The sequence below is a fragment of the Callospermophilus lateralis genome, chromosome 4, assembly GCF_048772815.1.
Source record: "Callospermophilus lateralis isolate mCalLat2 chromosome 4, mCalLat2.hap1, whole genome shotgun sequence".
NCBI lineage: Eukaryota > Metazoa > Chordata > Mammalia > Rodentia > Sciuridae > Callospermophilus > Callospermophilus lateralis.
The window spans coordinates 35,822,528-35,839,076 of record NC_135308.1 but is presented as its reverse complement, the minus strand read 5'-3'; the positions used below and the strand labels follow the sequence as shown (position 1 = coordinate 35,839,076).

At 35.9% G+C, this 16,549-nt stretch overlaps 1 protein-coding gene across 29 annotated transcripts in view; it reads left to right on the top strand.

The window, feature by feature from the left end:
• Sorbs2 (sorbin and SH3 domain containing 2) overlaps window positions 1-16,549 on the top strand; it is a 169,863-nt gene that overhangs the window by 128,678 nt on the left and 24,636 nt on the right. For 17 of the 29 annotated variants that reach the window (XM_076853732.1, XM_076853730.1, XM_076853726.1 and 14 more), the window contains 6 exons: window positions 3,345-3,391; window positions 6,367-6,554; window positions 13,222-13,310; window positions 14,701-14,747; window positions 15,119-15,233; window positions 15,320-15,448. In XM_076853732.1, the coding sequence (XP_076709847.1) occupies window positions 3,345-3,391; window positions 6,367-6,554; window positions 13,222-13,310; window positions 14,701-14,747; window positions 15,119-15,233; window positions 15,320-15,448 (615 nt within the window). Of the gene's footprint in view, window positions 1-3,344; window positions 3,392-6,366; window positions 6,555-8,829; window positions 10,414-13,221; window positions 13,314-14,700; window positions 14,748-15,118; window positions 15,234-15,319; window positions 15,449-16,549 lie in introns of all 29 variants that reach the window. The other 12 variants (XM_076853704.1, XM_076853716.1, XM_076853711.1 and 9 more) reach the window with 2 other exon arrangements.

Here is a 16,549-nt window from a genome sequence, read left to right as displayed (position 1 = left end):
TCAAAGCAGGGGAGTGACCACGATATTTATATATCAAACCAAAAGGAAAATAGAATAATCAGGAACCTTCTGGATTACTAAATTCAGTTATTTTTTAAGATTTATGTTTTGTAGCAGACATGTGCTCTAAAAACATCTAATAAAACAAGCAATTCTATTCTATATGCTATGTTACCTTTATGTATGATTAAAGGGTATCATTTCAACTTTTAAACAACTCAAGAATTTATTTTGAAATTCTATTTGGTCAGATATTTCTAGGCTAAGTATCATGTCCAGCTCACCCATTTTTTAGTAAATAAAAGTAAAGTGCAACAATTTTGAGAAATATGTCCAAAAATCACCTGATAATATGGTGTGTGGGGGGGGAAACTACCACTGATCACTCAGACTTCATTTTAGTGCTCTTTCCTTTATACCACACTTTTTACCATTTCCAAGGGAGATATATATATATGAGCTCAATCCTTTTAGAAATAAATTTACTTAGTACAATTTTCATTAACTGTTGAATTTTTGTGAAATGAGTTCAAATAATTAACATTTCACAGTAGTTCCCGGACATAAAAATATTTAAAAAATTCATTTTATGCATTCTAAAATGTTATGGTAATGGCAAAAAAATCACTTAAAAATCAGTGTCTGTTCTTAAACTATTTGTCATTCTCTCTTTGGGATTGAGAGGAATGTTGATTGATTTTAGTAGCATATTAACTATGTTACAATATAAGATCATGATTTGTCAGAATGTAATAAAACACTCCAATAATGTATCTAAACTTCGTTTTTAATGCCATTTTGTATAACATTTCTAGCATATATGTATATGTATATATATATATATATATATTTATTGAATTGAATATCAAATTGATTTGATATTCATTACCTTAGCTACCATTTATCAAGAGTCTGGTATATGTCATGAATAAATCGTTTTTATTCTCCCAGTACTGGGGATTGAACCCGTGGCTGAAGTATGCTAGGCAAGTCAACAACCAAGCTACATCCCCAGTGTTTTTTGTTTTGAGACAGGGTCTGCTAAATTGCTCAGGCTGGCCTCAAACTTGCCATCCCTCTGCCTCAGCTTCCCAAGTAGCTGGGATTACAAGTATTTACCATTGTACCCAGCTAGTAACATACTTTTTAATCCTTAAATATAACTGAGAAACTAACATTGATGAAGAATTGTTACCAGATTTTAAACAAAGTTTAATCACAACATTCTTAACAGAAAGAAAGTTTCAATATCTACTCTTCATTAAAACAACCTTCTAGGTGTGATAAAATAATGACTATATGTAAACAATAGATCATAATAAGTTGGATGGATCGCTTTTTTCTATATAGAATTTTTATTTTAGGACAGATACCATTCTTACAATTATGGGTACAAGTTTTTCTCTTAGTCACAGATGCTTTACCTTATAATGTGATACTGAACCTTCTCTGACTATACACAGAATCAAAAACTGGTTTTAGCTTATTTGAAAGTGAAAATCATCACAGGAAAAATAATTGCAGTTTTCTGCAATAATACTAGGTACAATTAACTTATCAGTTATTACACTCTGTTTTATTTCACATTACAATAGTGTTTAGACTCATCATAAATTGGCATTCTAAAATTTATGATCTCTTCAGGGATGTTCAAAAGTGTTTTGAATTTGACCCCACTTGATGATCAACAATGTATTATTGTGTCCCAAGAAAACCTTGATCCTCACAGATGACAGTATCCAGCAGCTCTGGTGTTACTCTTCTGCACATATATAGAATTAATAGTTCTAAACTATAATAAAACTATATGGTTTTTTTATTTTTTTACTTGTTTGCTTGCTTTCTTATTTACTTTCTGTTTTTCTACCTTCCCAGTATCTGATTCAGAGTTCAGTAAATTAAAACAATCATGAAAACGTATCAGGCTAGTGTACCATATATTTTCCTAATTTCATATTTATTTAAAAACTAGGAATCAAAGCATTTTCTAGGAACTAAACATATTAGAATATAATTTTTTGGCCCAAAAAGAGAAAGAAATATTCTCTGGTCAAGAAACATTTTTATTTGTCTCTAGGTAAAATTCCATTCTTTTTCAATGAAATAGAATTAAATTAATATATTAGTTACAAAAGCAACTTTATAGTTACTTATAAGGGGACTTGTCAGATTGATCTACATAAACAATTATAAAGTTAGATATTAATATTTCAATTGGCTAATTGATGTTAATTTCCTAATTAACAGAAAACAGAGTTATAGAAATTATTTGTTAAGTGGGGTTAACACGTGTAGGTCTTCAATATTCTGGTAAAATGTTTTCATGTAATAGGAATTTAAGATTAAAATTTTCAAATTTTACCTTTCTGGCTAACATTTTAAAATTTCCATATAGACAAAAATTTCAAATTAGAATTTCAGTTTTTTCATCAAACTAAAATTTGTCTGATCATAAATAGCATTTACTATGACCAAAGTCATATAAATGTGGTATACATTTCCCTATGCATGCTAGACCTTGTCACTCCTCCGTCCCATCTTGTACTGTCACCTCCAAGGTTTGGGAGCTCAATACTTATCCTCTCTTGTCTTTCAGATAGTTCAACAATTATCACAATGGGTGGCCATGGAAAAGGGGAACTTAATATCTATCATTTTTGCTTAGTATCAATTTTACTGTACTCTACAGAATAAACTTTTTTAAAAGTTATATTTTGATTCATTAGATCATTTATCTTAAACTAACCCTGAACTTACTTATATCTGTACCTGACTGAAATTCCAGGTAGTTTAGTTTAATTTCAAATCAAATACTGTGGATTTCATTGAAATGTCAGATCTTTGTTGACAGAGGAAAGATATCTCAAATTCTGCTTGATGACAACAACAAAATTATAAAGAACGCTTATATTGTGTAAAAATAGAATAAAAATGACTGCAAATATATTTTTAAACATAGTAGACAATTTGTACTTACAGTCAATCAGTAGGCAGGATTCTAAACTTAATATTACAGAATAACTTTAGCTCTTTATTCAGTTCAGCATTCCTGAGGAAATGTTATTGATTCTTCTTTTTCCCCATGTAATGAACGCTAGGGCTGTAGATAACTTGAATTACAACAAGAAACGCCATACAGTTTCTCAGAAGAGAAAGTGTATAGGAAAAGTGAAGCTCAGGTTGCATGACTTCTATTTGGGAAGATATTTTTATTCTCCTTATAAATGGTACTTTTAATCTCAATATTTGTGATACTCTTTTTAAGTTACCTAATTTAATGATGACAGACAAATGAAATTTGCCATGGTAATGATTGTCATGAAGCTATTGTTCTATTTTAACAGGCCTCCATATACCAGTCTATAGACAGAAGCCTGGAAAGGCCAGCTAGGTAAGAATTCCATATGATATTTGCAACCAGAATGTTCTATGCCAGTGGTTTCTTTTTTGATGGTAATTATGTATTATTTGTTCTTATTTTAAGTACCATCTCATGAATTTAATTTTCGCATTAGTTTATATGATCATATTCAAGAATTTATAAAATTTAAGTGAAATAATTCTGTATTCCTTCACAGATTGATATATTCTTTCCTTCCCTATCTCAGCCGGCTTTTCTTTCCCTTTCAGAAGTATTATGAATAACTCATTTTCAATGTTGTTAAGCAATATTTATGATAATTATTTAAAAATTTATAAATTAGAAATTCTTATAACATATTTGTTAATTATACTGACCACACAAATCAGAAATTCTTTTACTAACAATACATGAAGGCTTACTGTATACTTGGCATTTTAATACCTAAACATATTCAATCAAAAGACAGCACTGTGAGTTAAATACTGTTGTCCCTGCTATATCTCTGAAGAAACTAATATTTCGGCTTAGTAACTTGCCAAGTTTACACAGCTGGAAAGGAGAGAAACAAAATTAAAAGCCTTCAGAGTCAGCCCAAAAGAAGTTCTATTAAGTAGGTTTCAAATATCCTTACTTTAAAATCTTAATGAAATTCAGTCATAGTTCAATAGCAACATTGAATATTACCAACTCCCAGCTATATTGTATCATCAACAAATAACTTTCTTTTGCCCTTCTGTAATTTTTATCAACTTAAATAGAAAGCTCATCCAGCTACATTAATAGCAAAAAGAAAGGAGTACCCAACTTCTCCTTTTATCTTTTGTATCTATATTTTCACCCAAAATGTTTTAAATGTTTGAATTTTAAAGTTTTAATCTGTCCTAAGGATTGCTCTAAAGATACAGACCCTCACATGGCAGGATAGTCACAGCAAAAATTTGTGTAGGAGATGGAGCCTCCTCATTAGAAAGAATGCAGACAATTCTGAAGTCTATTTCTGTATTTCCCAGGTGTGTGTTTGGTTTGCTGATTTGTATATATGGGGTGTACATATCAATCCCTCATAGGTTACTGGGTGTGCTAAATAAGATAAAAATGTAAATAAAGCCCATAGCATCTTACTGAGCTCCATAGGAGCTATATCCAATGCTGTCACTGTTTACATAAGTCTCTCCAGTGATTTGACAGACAACATGCTGTATGATGGAGCCTGTCAATCACTAATATTCTTCTCAGACTCACAACCACAATAAAAACTCCTTGCTGTTATAGAGCATTCTCTACAACTTGGTGGAAGGAATTCTTAGTAGCTAATTTTCTGGAAAAATTGTTAGTCTTTCATTATTTGAATACGGAATGTTGGAATTCCTATATTAGGTCTTCCAAAGCTAAGATTATTAGGAAAGCCTGCAGGCAATCCTTGAGGTAATAGAAACTAATTTGGCTAGATATCTTCCTTTTTTTCAGTCCTTTCCTCTGTTTTTGCCCGCCCACTCCCCCCCCCCCATTTGGATCTGTTCATGCTGTTGGAACTTCATAAAGAAAAGATACATTATACATATCATAACACTGAATTGCCAGTATCAACAAAATGTTCACCATAGGAGAATTTTTATTTTAAAAGGTGATTATATATGCCCACACAAAGAAACCTGTGTATGAATGCCTATGGCAGTCTTACTCAAAATTACCAAAATCTGGTGAATGGGAAATGGTGGTACATCCATATAATGAAATATTATTGAGCCATAAAATAAATAAGCTATCAAGTGACACAAAGACATGGAAGAAACTTAGAAGTATGCTATTAAGTGAAATAAATCAATCTAAAAGACCACAAACTGTATGACTCCTACTGTGACATCCTGGAAAGGGCAAAATATGGAGATCATATAAAGACCTGATATCGTCAGGGGGCAGGAAGAGGAAGGAATGGATGCACAGGGGATTTTAATGGCAATAAAACTATTCTAAACTATTCTATGTGATACATTGTGAGGTACAGATATCATTATGCATTTTTTTAAAAAAACCCCACAGAACATATAATCATATGCAGCAGGAACCCTAATGTAAACTGGAGACTTTCAGTGATGAAATGTCAGGATAGGTTCATCAGTTGTAACAGATACCATAGAAGAGGTAAATAAAAACAGAAACTGGAGTGAGTATAAAGAATTATCTATACACTGTGTTTCACTGTCTGCAAAGGATTGGCTTGAGAACACTCCCCCATCCTCTGCCAAGGATATCATAATCTGCAGATGCCCAAGTATCTGATTGTAAATGGGCATAGTATTTGCATATAATCTATGCACATCTTCCCAGAAACTTTATATTATCTCAATCATTTACAGCGTAGATGTTGTACAAATATTTGATATATTGTATTACTTGGGATAAAAAATGTGTACATGATAAATACAAATGCAGTTTTTTAAATTCTCTCCCATCTATGGTTGGTTGAATCTGTGGATGAAGAACCCACAGATATGGAAGTCCTATACATTCCAGGATTTTTTTTTTCCCGTAAGCCTGAAACTGCTCTTTAAAAAAAAAAAAAGTATTTAAATGTTCTAAAACATGTATTTTTTAACATATGCTGTGTGTTATATATTCTTGGGGTTTTAAAATGTGTAACGATATATAGCACTACTATGTCATAGAGAATAGTTTAGAATAGTTTTTATTGCCACAAAAATTCCCAGGGAAGCACCCTTTCTTCCATCCCTTCCTCTGCCCGCCTCCTAACAACCACTGATCTTTTTATTGTCCCCACATTTTACCCTTTCCAGAATATCACAGTTGGAATAAATGTCTTAAAAAGATGATTCTAAAGAAATCATTTTAAATGTCAAGAAATGAGTTCCTCACCATGCTGTTTTGGGGGTGCAGATTTAGAGGTTGCATATACCATCTTCTCTAGCACATCACATGGGCCTTTGTGGTGCATGTGCCAACCTCACCGGGACCAGTCAAACTGATGTGATTACTTCTTTCAGTTCTGCAAGCATGGCCAGCGACTTCAGGAAACGGAGGAAGAGTGAGCCTGCAGTGGGTCCACCCAGGAGCGTGGGGGAGCAAAGTGCAAGCAGGACCAGCCCTGGTCGGGCTGACCTCCCAGGATCCAATGCCACCCTTTCGAAGTCTTTCATTAGCTCTTCTCCTTCCTCCCCCTCAAGAGCAAAAGGTGAGCAACGATAAAGGAACACACAAAAATGAACTAGTTAAGGTTTTAGCCTAGACTGAAAGTGAAAGCCAGACAGTGAGAGTGATATGTGCTACCTTTTACCTACAGTGTCATAAGGGAAGTACAGTTTCAGAACAATGGCTTTCTTCCTTCCCAGACTGACTCAACCTGACCAGCCACTTGGGTTCACTTGAAGGACTCAGACTAGCTGCTTTTCATGCTTTTCCCCCAATATAGATATATTTTTATGAAGCACATACAAAGTATCAAATAATTTGTGTGGGGGCTTATAAAGATGAAAGATGATATTTATAAGCATGAATATATAGTAAAAATTTCCAATGTTACTCTACCTAGCAAATCAATCACATTTATAAACTAATAGTTACAAACAGCAACAGAGAAAATTATTCCCTAAAAACATACATTTTAAAAAAATCTTTAGGTAAAAAAATGCTTACTCTATTAAAGTTTTTTTTAACCATTATCTCTTTATTTTGGCCAATCTTCATATATATAGTAGAGTGTCCACATTTTACTGTGCAACATGGTGTTCAATTCACCTTGCAATGAGAACTGACTAGTTTTAAGCCATTATCTTAAACCTGAAAAATCAATAAGCCATTTTTCCAGATAGCCTCTATCCTCTTTGGAAAGGTAGTGAGCTAAGTATCAGAAGGGAAGAAGTCATACTTCAGGTCCCTGGAAGGTCCTTTAATGCATCATTGCCTCTGGGACAGGAATATTTCTAAGACGGGGAGTGAGGATTGAACGAGCTCCCCTATGTCCCTCTGGACCTTCAGCTATAACCAAATCTGGAGCCACTGGACTCTCCTCCAGTATCTTGGAGCTGACAAGAGAGAAGCACTTTAAGATGTGTGAAGAAAATGATCTCTAACAGAAAGTTCTATAAAATAGATTCAGCCATGACACCAATTGTAGGCACTACAGCCAGTGCCACATTTGTTGCTGATCAGTAGCTGTGGAGATGGCTGCCCTGGGCACAGTGGGGACCCAAGCCTTCCAAGGCCTAGTGAAGTTGTGAGTAGGACCCAGCTGTTCCGGGAGAATGAGCCCCATTCCTTGTACCTTTACTCAGATAAGTAGATGTGCCTTTACCAGATTCTTCTCATTTGTGCAAACAAATATCTTAAGGTAACAAGTAGGTTATGAAATGCCACTAATTCATTATTCTTGGATACTACCCAGAACGATAAAAGGTTTCTGATGAATTTAAATATTTGTTTAATAGTAGGGAGTGTTAAATTAACTTCCTTTCCCAAATACTACATATATACTTAATGTGCTTATCTACTTTTAAAGAACTTGGGGAAGATCATAAGTCATGATTTATTAATATTTTCCTGTACTAGGTTTTATTTCTAAAAACAAAACATCCTTAGATGTAATTTTGCCTCTTGTTTATTAGCTAATTTGGCAAAGAAAAAGAAAAGAATATTTCGGTAGTTGTTCCAAACTGAGATCAGGTTTAGCTTTCTCTTATCAAATTTCAAACAATAAAAAAAAAACTCCCCCAGAAAAGAAGCATGATATAATTAATGAAAGTTTTACATTATATCCAGTTATCTTTATGAGAACAATGTGTCTAATAGGAGATTGAAGGTTAGCAATTAAAGAGATAAAGTACTTTATATCTAAAGAGTCTCTCACTATTTTTTTTTTCTTGGAAAAAAATTGCTAACAAAAGTTCACAGCATTTTTATTTTTTTACTTTGGAAAATAATGTTTTCTATCTAAAATGCTCATGGAAAATTGTTTATCAGAATTAAGAGAATATCAATTAATGTAAGTTATAAATCACTTCTTACCCTATTGTAAATATGAACCTCAAATCCTATCCCTCTTAAATTGATTAAGTTCACAACAACTTGACCATCAATTGTTAATCCTCGAAGTTACTACTACCAGGTCATGCTATTAGCTTAAGAGATAGAATTGTATATTTGGCATACCCTATGGCAGAAAGATGTATTCATTAAGAAATAGAAATAGGTATATTTACTACATCAGTTACTTGTTATACATGGTTTAAATGGCTCTAAAATTTGCAAAGCTGAATTCATTGAAAAGGTATGATTTTGCCTTAGGCTTTTTTCTCTAAAGTTGAAGCTACATGTGTTAACAATCACTGTCTAAGATAAACCACACTAACTGCTTTCTCTTTGCTGTGCTCTCTGATACTGACCTCCTCTCTTTGTGAACTTTTTAACTTCTCCAAATGTCTCTCTCCTGCCACGCTGCTCTGGATTAAAAGGTGGGGATGATAGCAAAATGTGTCCATCCCTTTGCAGTTACTCAGGGATCAACGGCACCCCTTCCCCTGAGTTAGAGTACTGTAGCACTTATAGACAGCATTTGGACGTCCCACGGGACTCACAAAGGGCCATCACTTTCAAGAATGGCTGGCAGATGGCCCGGCAAAATGCAGAGATCTGGAGCAGCACTGAAGAAACAGTTTCCCCCAAAATCAAATCCCGTAGCTGTGATGATCTCCTCAATGATGACTGCGATAGCTTCCCAGACCCCCAAACCAAGTCGGAAAGTATGGGCTCCCTGTTATGTGAAGAGGACTCCAAAGAGAGCTGCCCCATGACCTGGGCTTCCCCTTACATCCAGGAGGTTCGAGGTAATGGCAGATCAAGAATCAGACACAGGGCAGCCCACAACGCCCCAGGGTTCCTAAAAATGTACAAGAAGATGCACCGCATTAACCGCAAGGATTTGATGAATTCAGAGGTCATTTGCTCTGTGAAGTCAAGAATAATGCAGTACGAAAAGGAACAGCAACACAAGGGCTTACTCCATGGATGGAGCCAGTCCTCCACCGAGGAGGTGCCCAGGGACATGGTACCCACCCGCATTTCGGAATTTGAAAAGTTGATTCAAAAATCAAAATCCATGCCAAATTTAGGAGATGAAATGCTGTCTCCTGTCACCCTAGAACCACAGCAAAACGGTTTGTGTCCCAAGAGGAGATTTTCCATCGAGTCTTTGCTGGAGGAAGAAAATCAAAGCAGACACCCTTCTCAGGTGCAACGGAGCTACCAGTCTAAAACCCTGGTGCCAATCCACATCGAAGTCACCAGCGAGGAGCAACCGAGAGCCCATGTGGAATTTTCCGACAGTGACCAAGATGGAGTGGTGTCTGACCACAGTGACTATATTCATGTAGAAGGGTCATCCTTTTGCAGCGAAAGCGATTTTGACCACTTTTCGTTCACATCCTCTGAAAGTTTCTACGGCTCCAGCCACCATCGCCACCACCATCACCACCACCACCATCACAGGCACCTCATCAGTTCCTGCAAAGGCCGATGCCCCGCGTCCTACACGCGATTTACCACAATGTTAAAACACGAAAGAGCCAAACATGAAAACATGGAGCAGCCCAGGAGACAAGAAATGGACCCTGGCCTGTCTAAACTTGCATTTCTAGTCAGCCCTGTGCCTTTCCGGAGGAAAAAGAATATGACTCCCAAAAAACAGACAGAAAAAACAAAGTGTAAGGCTTCTGTATTCGAGGCTCTGGACTCCGCCCTTCAAGACATCTGTGACCAAATCAAAGCTGAGAAGAGGAGAGGAAGTTTGCCTGACAACAGTATATTGCACCGTCTTATCAGTGAGCTGCTGCCAGATATTCCTGAAAGGAATTCATCCCTCCGAGCTCTGAAAAGGAGCCCCACGCACCAGCCTTTCCACCCACTGCCTCAAGATGGTGCTATTCATTGTCCCCTGTACCAGAACGATTGTAGGAGAATGCCTCACAGTGCCTCTTTCCCAGATGTGGACATCACCAACAGCTACCACCAGGACCCCGAGAGTGCACTGAGTCTCCAAGGTGGAGGAACTTTTCTTGGGTTTTCCCCTGTGGTTCAGATACTCACCTCCAGCTCTTCCATCCATTCGTCCATCCCATTGTTCCCGAGCTGTGAGAGGGACCGCTTGCATCGTTGTGTGTTGTGAAGCAAATGTGTGTTGTGCAGACCTGTCTCACTGAATCTCTCTCATGTGCCCGTTGTTACATTGGACTTCATGTGTGGCTTAAAGTGATCATCAGTTCACAAAAATTTACTCAGGAGCCAAAGCAAATCCACGTTGTAGCTTAGCACGAGGCTTCCAACAACTGTTACATTGGGATAACAAATTAAATGATTTATTTAATTTAATTAATTTAATTTAATTTCTTCAAGGCAGAAACTATCATTGGATATCAGTATCCTTCAGAGATCTCTTTTCTCTGTAAAACGAATCAAAACTAATAGTTTAATAAATAGCCTTTTATCATTTTTTATATTATTTTAAAAATTTTATAGCATTCACTCAAATAATTTGCTCACTTTCTGTATGGAAGGTAGTATGTGAAAGCATTCAGAAAGCAAAACTGAATGTATGAATAGTAATTGGTAGACATCTAAAGAGATTAGGATTATTTAATAATTTTCTCCCTTGAAAGGGCACAATTAGGATGAAATTTTTGTGAATGTATCTTTAAGCTGTATATCTAAACGTTCCATTTCCATCGATCAGTGTATTCATTTTCTTTTCCATTACTTTATTTATTTTCCATTAATTTACTTACTTTTGCTATAACAAAATTTGAATTAGACTAGGTTAAAAGTGACTCAACTCCCTTTACATAGATAACTTTAAAGTGGCAACACAAGGACAAATAGCAATTCAAATGCAGAGTTTTTGAAGTTTACATAACTTAAAAGCATAGGGTGTTTTTAATATTTGTATCGAATTCTTTTTTTAATTTTAAAGTACATCTGCTTACTATATAAATTTTAAGAGACTAGAGTGAACATTTCAGGCTAAAACTTTGGATGTCAATAGAGAACTTTGTATACACTAGGTACTACAAAGTGCTGCACATACATAACCTAGTTAAAACTGGCACAAACCAATGGGATAGGTGTTGTCAAAACCATTATTTTACAGTTGAGGAAATTGAAGCCCAGAGAAGGCAAGCAGCTTGCCCAAGTTTACACAGATGTGGAGTTAACAGAAAGGGGACTCAAACTCCTAATATTCAGAAGTTCATAATAGAAAATATAATTTCCATAGTCAAAAAGCACATAATTTAAGTTTCACATTGATGTAACTGATGTAGCTTGTTAGTTATTATACCACAAATTTATTTACTTTACTATTTATCTTTTATTCATTCATATTATACAGCATTCTTCTAAAACAACAAATAGGAATTTTTAAAATCAGTTTTTACAATTTGAAATTTTCAGAGAATTGTTCTAATTTTTTTATAAATTAGTTAATCTCTAGTTTTCTAATATTATTTCAATATTTTTGTGCAGATACATTATTGAGACACAATTTGACAGAGCTTTGAGATACATATTATTACTTATTTGTTCTTTAATGAAATAGTCACTTTATAATTACATTTAGGCCAAGCAAGAAATAGTTTATATTCCATGGGTTGTAAAGTTAAATTTTGAATTTATAATCATGAAAGTGTCATGTTAATAAAAGTATGTTAGCTTACAATGTAAAATATACTCCACATAATCTTGTAGTATAAATGAAAATAACTAGTTAAGTTATACCTGAAATATTTGTGGCCGCATCACCTTTCTAAACCTAAAAACTTTGGAACTTACAACTCAGAATTTATCCTCATCCATCATGCAACTGACACCATTTGTAGAAATTTAATTCTTCTATATAGTCGAAGTAGCTAAATCCTCCAAACAATGTTTTCTTCTTATGGGTCTGCAGTTTAAATTATTTCACAAAAGGATAAAATAAATTTTATTTTTAATGCTTCTTGTGAGTTAATATAACTAAATTTAGTAAAGGAACAAGAAAAAGAACTGACAACTTTTGACCCAGTTAACACTGGTAAAATTCTATGAACAGACTACTGGAACACATTCAACCTTTAGTTACATTTCCACATGTAAGTCACATAAATGTGTAAGGTATAAGAAAATATTAAGGAACATCTGCAGTCATGATTTTGTAATGCAATTATTTATACTTTCCTAAGGTGAACAAAACCCCTCAATATTTCATAAGCAATTTGATAACTAATATGAGTTCATTTATCCCTTTTGTAATTTATCAGCTGAGCCCAAAGAAAGGTGTAGATAAAGAAAATGACTTAAGACTCAAGTATTTAAAAACAGAGGAAGAGAGAAGGGACATTACTAAATCTTGTCATCAACATACTTTCTTTGATTTTATCTGTTTTTCATTTCTGCCTTCTTAAAATGTTGTTCCCCAAAATGTTTCTGTTTCCACAAATTGTTGTTACTTTCAAATACTCCAGCCACTGTAGACCTTATGATGTTAATTATAGATCAGCAGCAAAGAGAATAGAAATAGTAAGTATTAAAAATTTTTTGATATGGAAAATTTCTATAATTATGAATCACCGACATCAGGTGCTACAGTATAATTAATCAGCAATGTCACCATTTTATTTACATATTTATGATTATAATAACCCTCTACCTCAAATATTATTCCTTTTGAAATGTTCTTGTTTTGGGGTGTCTTACATTACAACTTTCTATTTACCAAATTTGGGGGCAATTATACTTGGCATGTGGGAAAAATGGGTGAAAAGTCAACTTTTAATGAAGTGGATACTCACTCTGATGGGCCCTGTCCTTTCCAATAGACCGTGAGTCTCCCAGAAGTTACTCATCCACTTTGACTGACTTGGGGAGAAGTACGCCAAGGGAAAGAAGAGCAACTCCAGAAAAAGAGGTAGTTGGTGGATTAGCACTGTAGTCTTTTCTCCCATGACCTCCTTGATAAAGCACCTGCCAGCCACACTTACATCCAAATCCAATAAAGAACTCAGACTGAATCATGAAAATAACAAACTAGAAAGTTTTCCTGGGAGCCTGAAATAAGACTACGAGCAGTTTGCACTCTGACCCTAGCTGCAGTTCTTCCCTGGTTGTGACCAGCTTTGGCAGTGAGGCCTCCCTGGGTCTTGAGCTGACCCTCATGAAGTAACAGTTGAGGTCTGAACGAGCCCTGAACTGAGCTGCCTTGTGGAATGAGGGGGTTTCCTATGCACCATTTCCTGGCCCACTAGATCTAGGAGGCAGCCCTAGGTCAGCTGTGTTGCAAATCAATACTGACCACATAAATCATTTTTTGCTGGCTTACTTTGTTGGAGAGGATCCCTGGGGTGGTGGCGGGGGGGGGGGGGGGGGACAAATGAAAAAAAAAAAACCCTTAACCAACTAGCTCTAATGGCACTGCTCTTGGGAACAATGTACCAACTGATTCTTTGTCCATGGCTCAGCCAGGGCTAGAGCTCTTGCTCCTAACTGCCCTGGAGACAGGTGGACTTGATGGAAACTGAAAGCTGGACTTGGCCTGGCAGATCTTACAAGTATCTAATATAGTCCAGCACCTGTGAACCCCTGTGAAGTCAGGAATTGTCTGAGTTTCCTGAAGTTTGTTAGAATCACAGGGAAAGAGAATGGAAAGAAAGGATTATTGGTTACTGGGGAAGAAGCCAGTGTTGCTAACTATACGGTACAGGATGACTCAGGTAGATTCCAGGGGCCCAAAGAATCAGGCTGGGCACAGGTCAGAGCACATCATGACTAAAAGATGAACAGCTGGTTGAGTGTGCTGAAGGATTCCTGAAACTTTCTGGAGTGACTATACTTTCAACCACTAACTAACCTCTCCATGATAATTGGGCTAATATTTCTTGGCTAACATGTTAATTAGCAGTAAAAGGGGTGATGACTTCCTTCATGTCTTTTGGTCCTTTTATTATGATTCAGAGTTTCTTCAGTCCATAGTGACCTGCCACAGTGATCCCAGGAAAAACCTTTGCAATAGCTAAAGTTAAACCTAGGTCAGGATCTTCTGTGGGCATCTTATTATCCTATTATGACATTAATTTACCATAGTTCCTAACTTGAAATATGACAGTGAAGAGGCCAGCTATTATATTTCTCTTATAACTTAAATCTAAATGCAGAACTAATGGATTTATTTGTAAATTGCATATAGGATGTACATCCTATATGTTTAATCATTCCTTGAGGCTTTATATTGCATGTGAAACTATTCTCTTACAGGAAATCCGAATTTTAAGTTGGTGCTAACTGTTTACCATTCTTTTCAGAAATTGCCTGCTAAAGCTGTTTATGATTTTAAGGCTCAGACATCTAAGTAAGTCAGATAAGTGTTCTTATATATGATTTAAGTTGTCTTTAATTATGCTAGTAAGAGATAAATGTTGTAATGGGATGTGAAACAAGCAAGACCTGATTCCCAATTCCAAAATCCACTAATTTACCGGTCCCTTCAGAATTATTTATTGTATAATAATCTGCCTGTGATTTGTATCATTTTCAAAAGCATTTCTTAAGTTATAAGTGAAGTCTGGGAATTTGCAAAGAAAATCCTCACCTAACAGGGCTTGACAGATTTTTTTTTTACACATGGGAATTTTTTTTATAAAATACAGATCAAATGAGTGTGGGTCTTAAGAATAATTGCTGTGCCTCAAGAAAAAGACCATTTAAACATCTCTCTTCCAGGGAGTTGTCATTCAAGAAAGGAGACACTGTCTACATCCTCAGGAAAATCGATCAAAATTGGTATGAGGGAGAGCACCATGGAAGAGTGGGCATTTTTCCCATCTCATACGTGGAGGTGGGTCCTTCTCCCTTCCCTCCCTGAGGGTGGTGGTTTCACCGGTCACCATAAATTCAGGAATAAATTACTCTTTTTCTTTATAGAAACTCATACCTCCTGAAAAAGCACAGCCTGCAAGACCACCACCCCCAGCCCAGCCAGGAGAGATTGGAGAAGCTATAGCCAAATACAACTTCAATGCAGACACCAACGTGGAGCTCTCGCTGAGAAAGGTAGCCCAGATCTTTTCTTTATAGGAGCCTTGGAAAAGGTTGTAAATTCTTAAAACTAAACCTATTTTAGATAGGTTATTTTAGGTTATTTTCTTCCTTAGATATTTGTGTGTTGTCTCCATTTTCTGTGAAGAAATTCTTGAGGCTGCCTAGAGTTAGTGTCCTTCCAGAGGCACCACCCTGTAGGACACAGAACTCTCAGATTCCCTCTGTGACTTAGTCTGGGAAGCAGGGACCCAAATCCTCTTCAAGGGGTGCATCTCTGAATATCAAGAAGTTATACATGCAGGACTTCAAAAGGAGAAAGCACTCTAATACACTTCAAAATGTTCTGTGGCCTTATTATTCAATTTTTTAAAAAATGTATCCAATACTTTTCTCCATCTTGGAATCAAGGATGTCCCTCAAGATCCTTCCTTTCTGGGAGAAACAATTTGCAAGAGTCATCTCTGGGGCTGGGGTTGTGGCTCAGTGATAGAATGCTTGCCTAGCACACGTGAAGCACTAGGTTCAATCCTCAGCACCACATTAAAAAAAAAAAAAAATGAAGAACCATCTGTGATTCTTTGACATGCTTCCTTGACATCTTCTCTGGGCCTTGTGACTGATCCAAATTTCTTTAGCAACCTACCAAAAGTCTCTTCTTAACATTATCTCTTTTTACTTGCCACTCAACATAGTTGAGAATGTTAAATAAACTATTTTTATTGTTTGCTGGACAATGACATACATGTGTTTGAGGTGACCACTTCTGCATACAATACAGAGAAGTAGTAATATTAATTAGAGTGGTCTGGAACCTCCCAGGCCTGCTGGGTGGAATCTTGCTCTAGATGCAATGAAGTTCTGGGCCTGGCAGAACCTCATTTCATTCTCTCATTTCAGACCTAATTCTGCATCATCAGCTGATTCTCTGCTAGCCTCCCAGCATTACATGTACTGTATTATCTTCAGTTTCTTATTTTAAAGAAAGGCTTTCTAAGTACATCTCATAGCTCACACAATAGCCTGATGACTGCGTGTTCTGGTGTGTTAGAAAATCAGGGCAATGTTAAGACTTGGGGAGACTCATTTTTCATCATTAAGTTCTACTCAGTGATG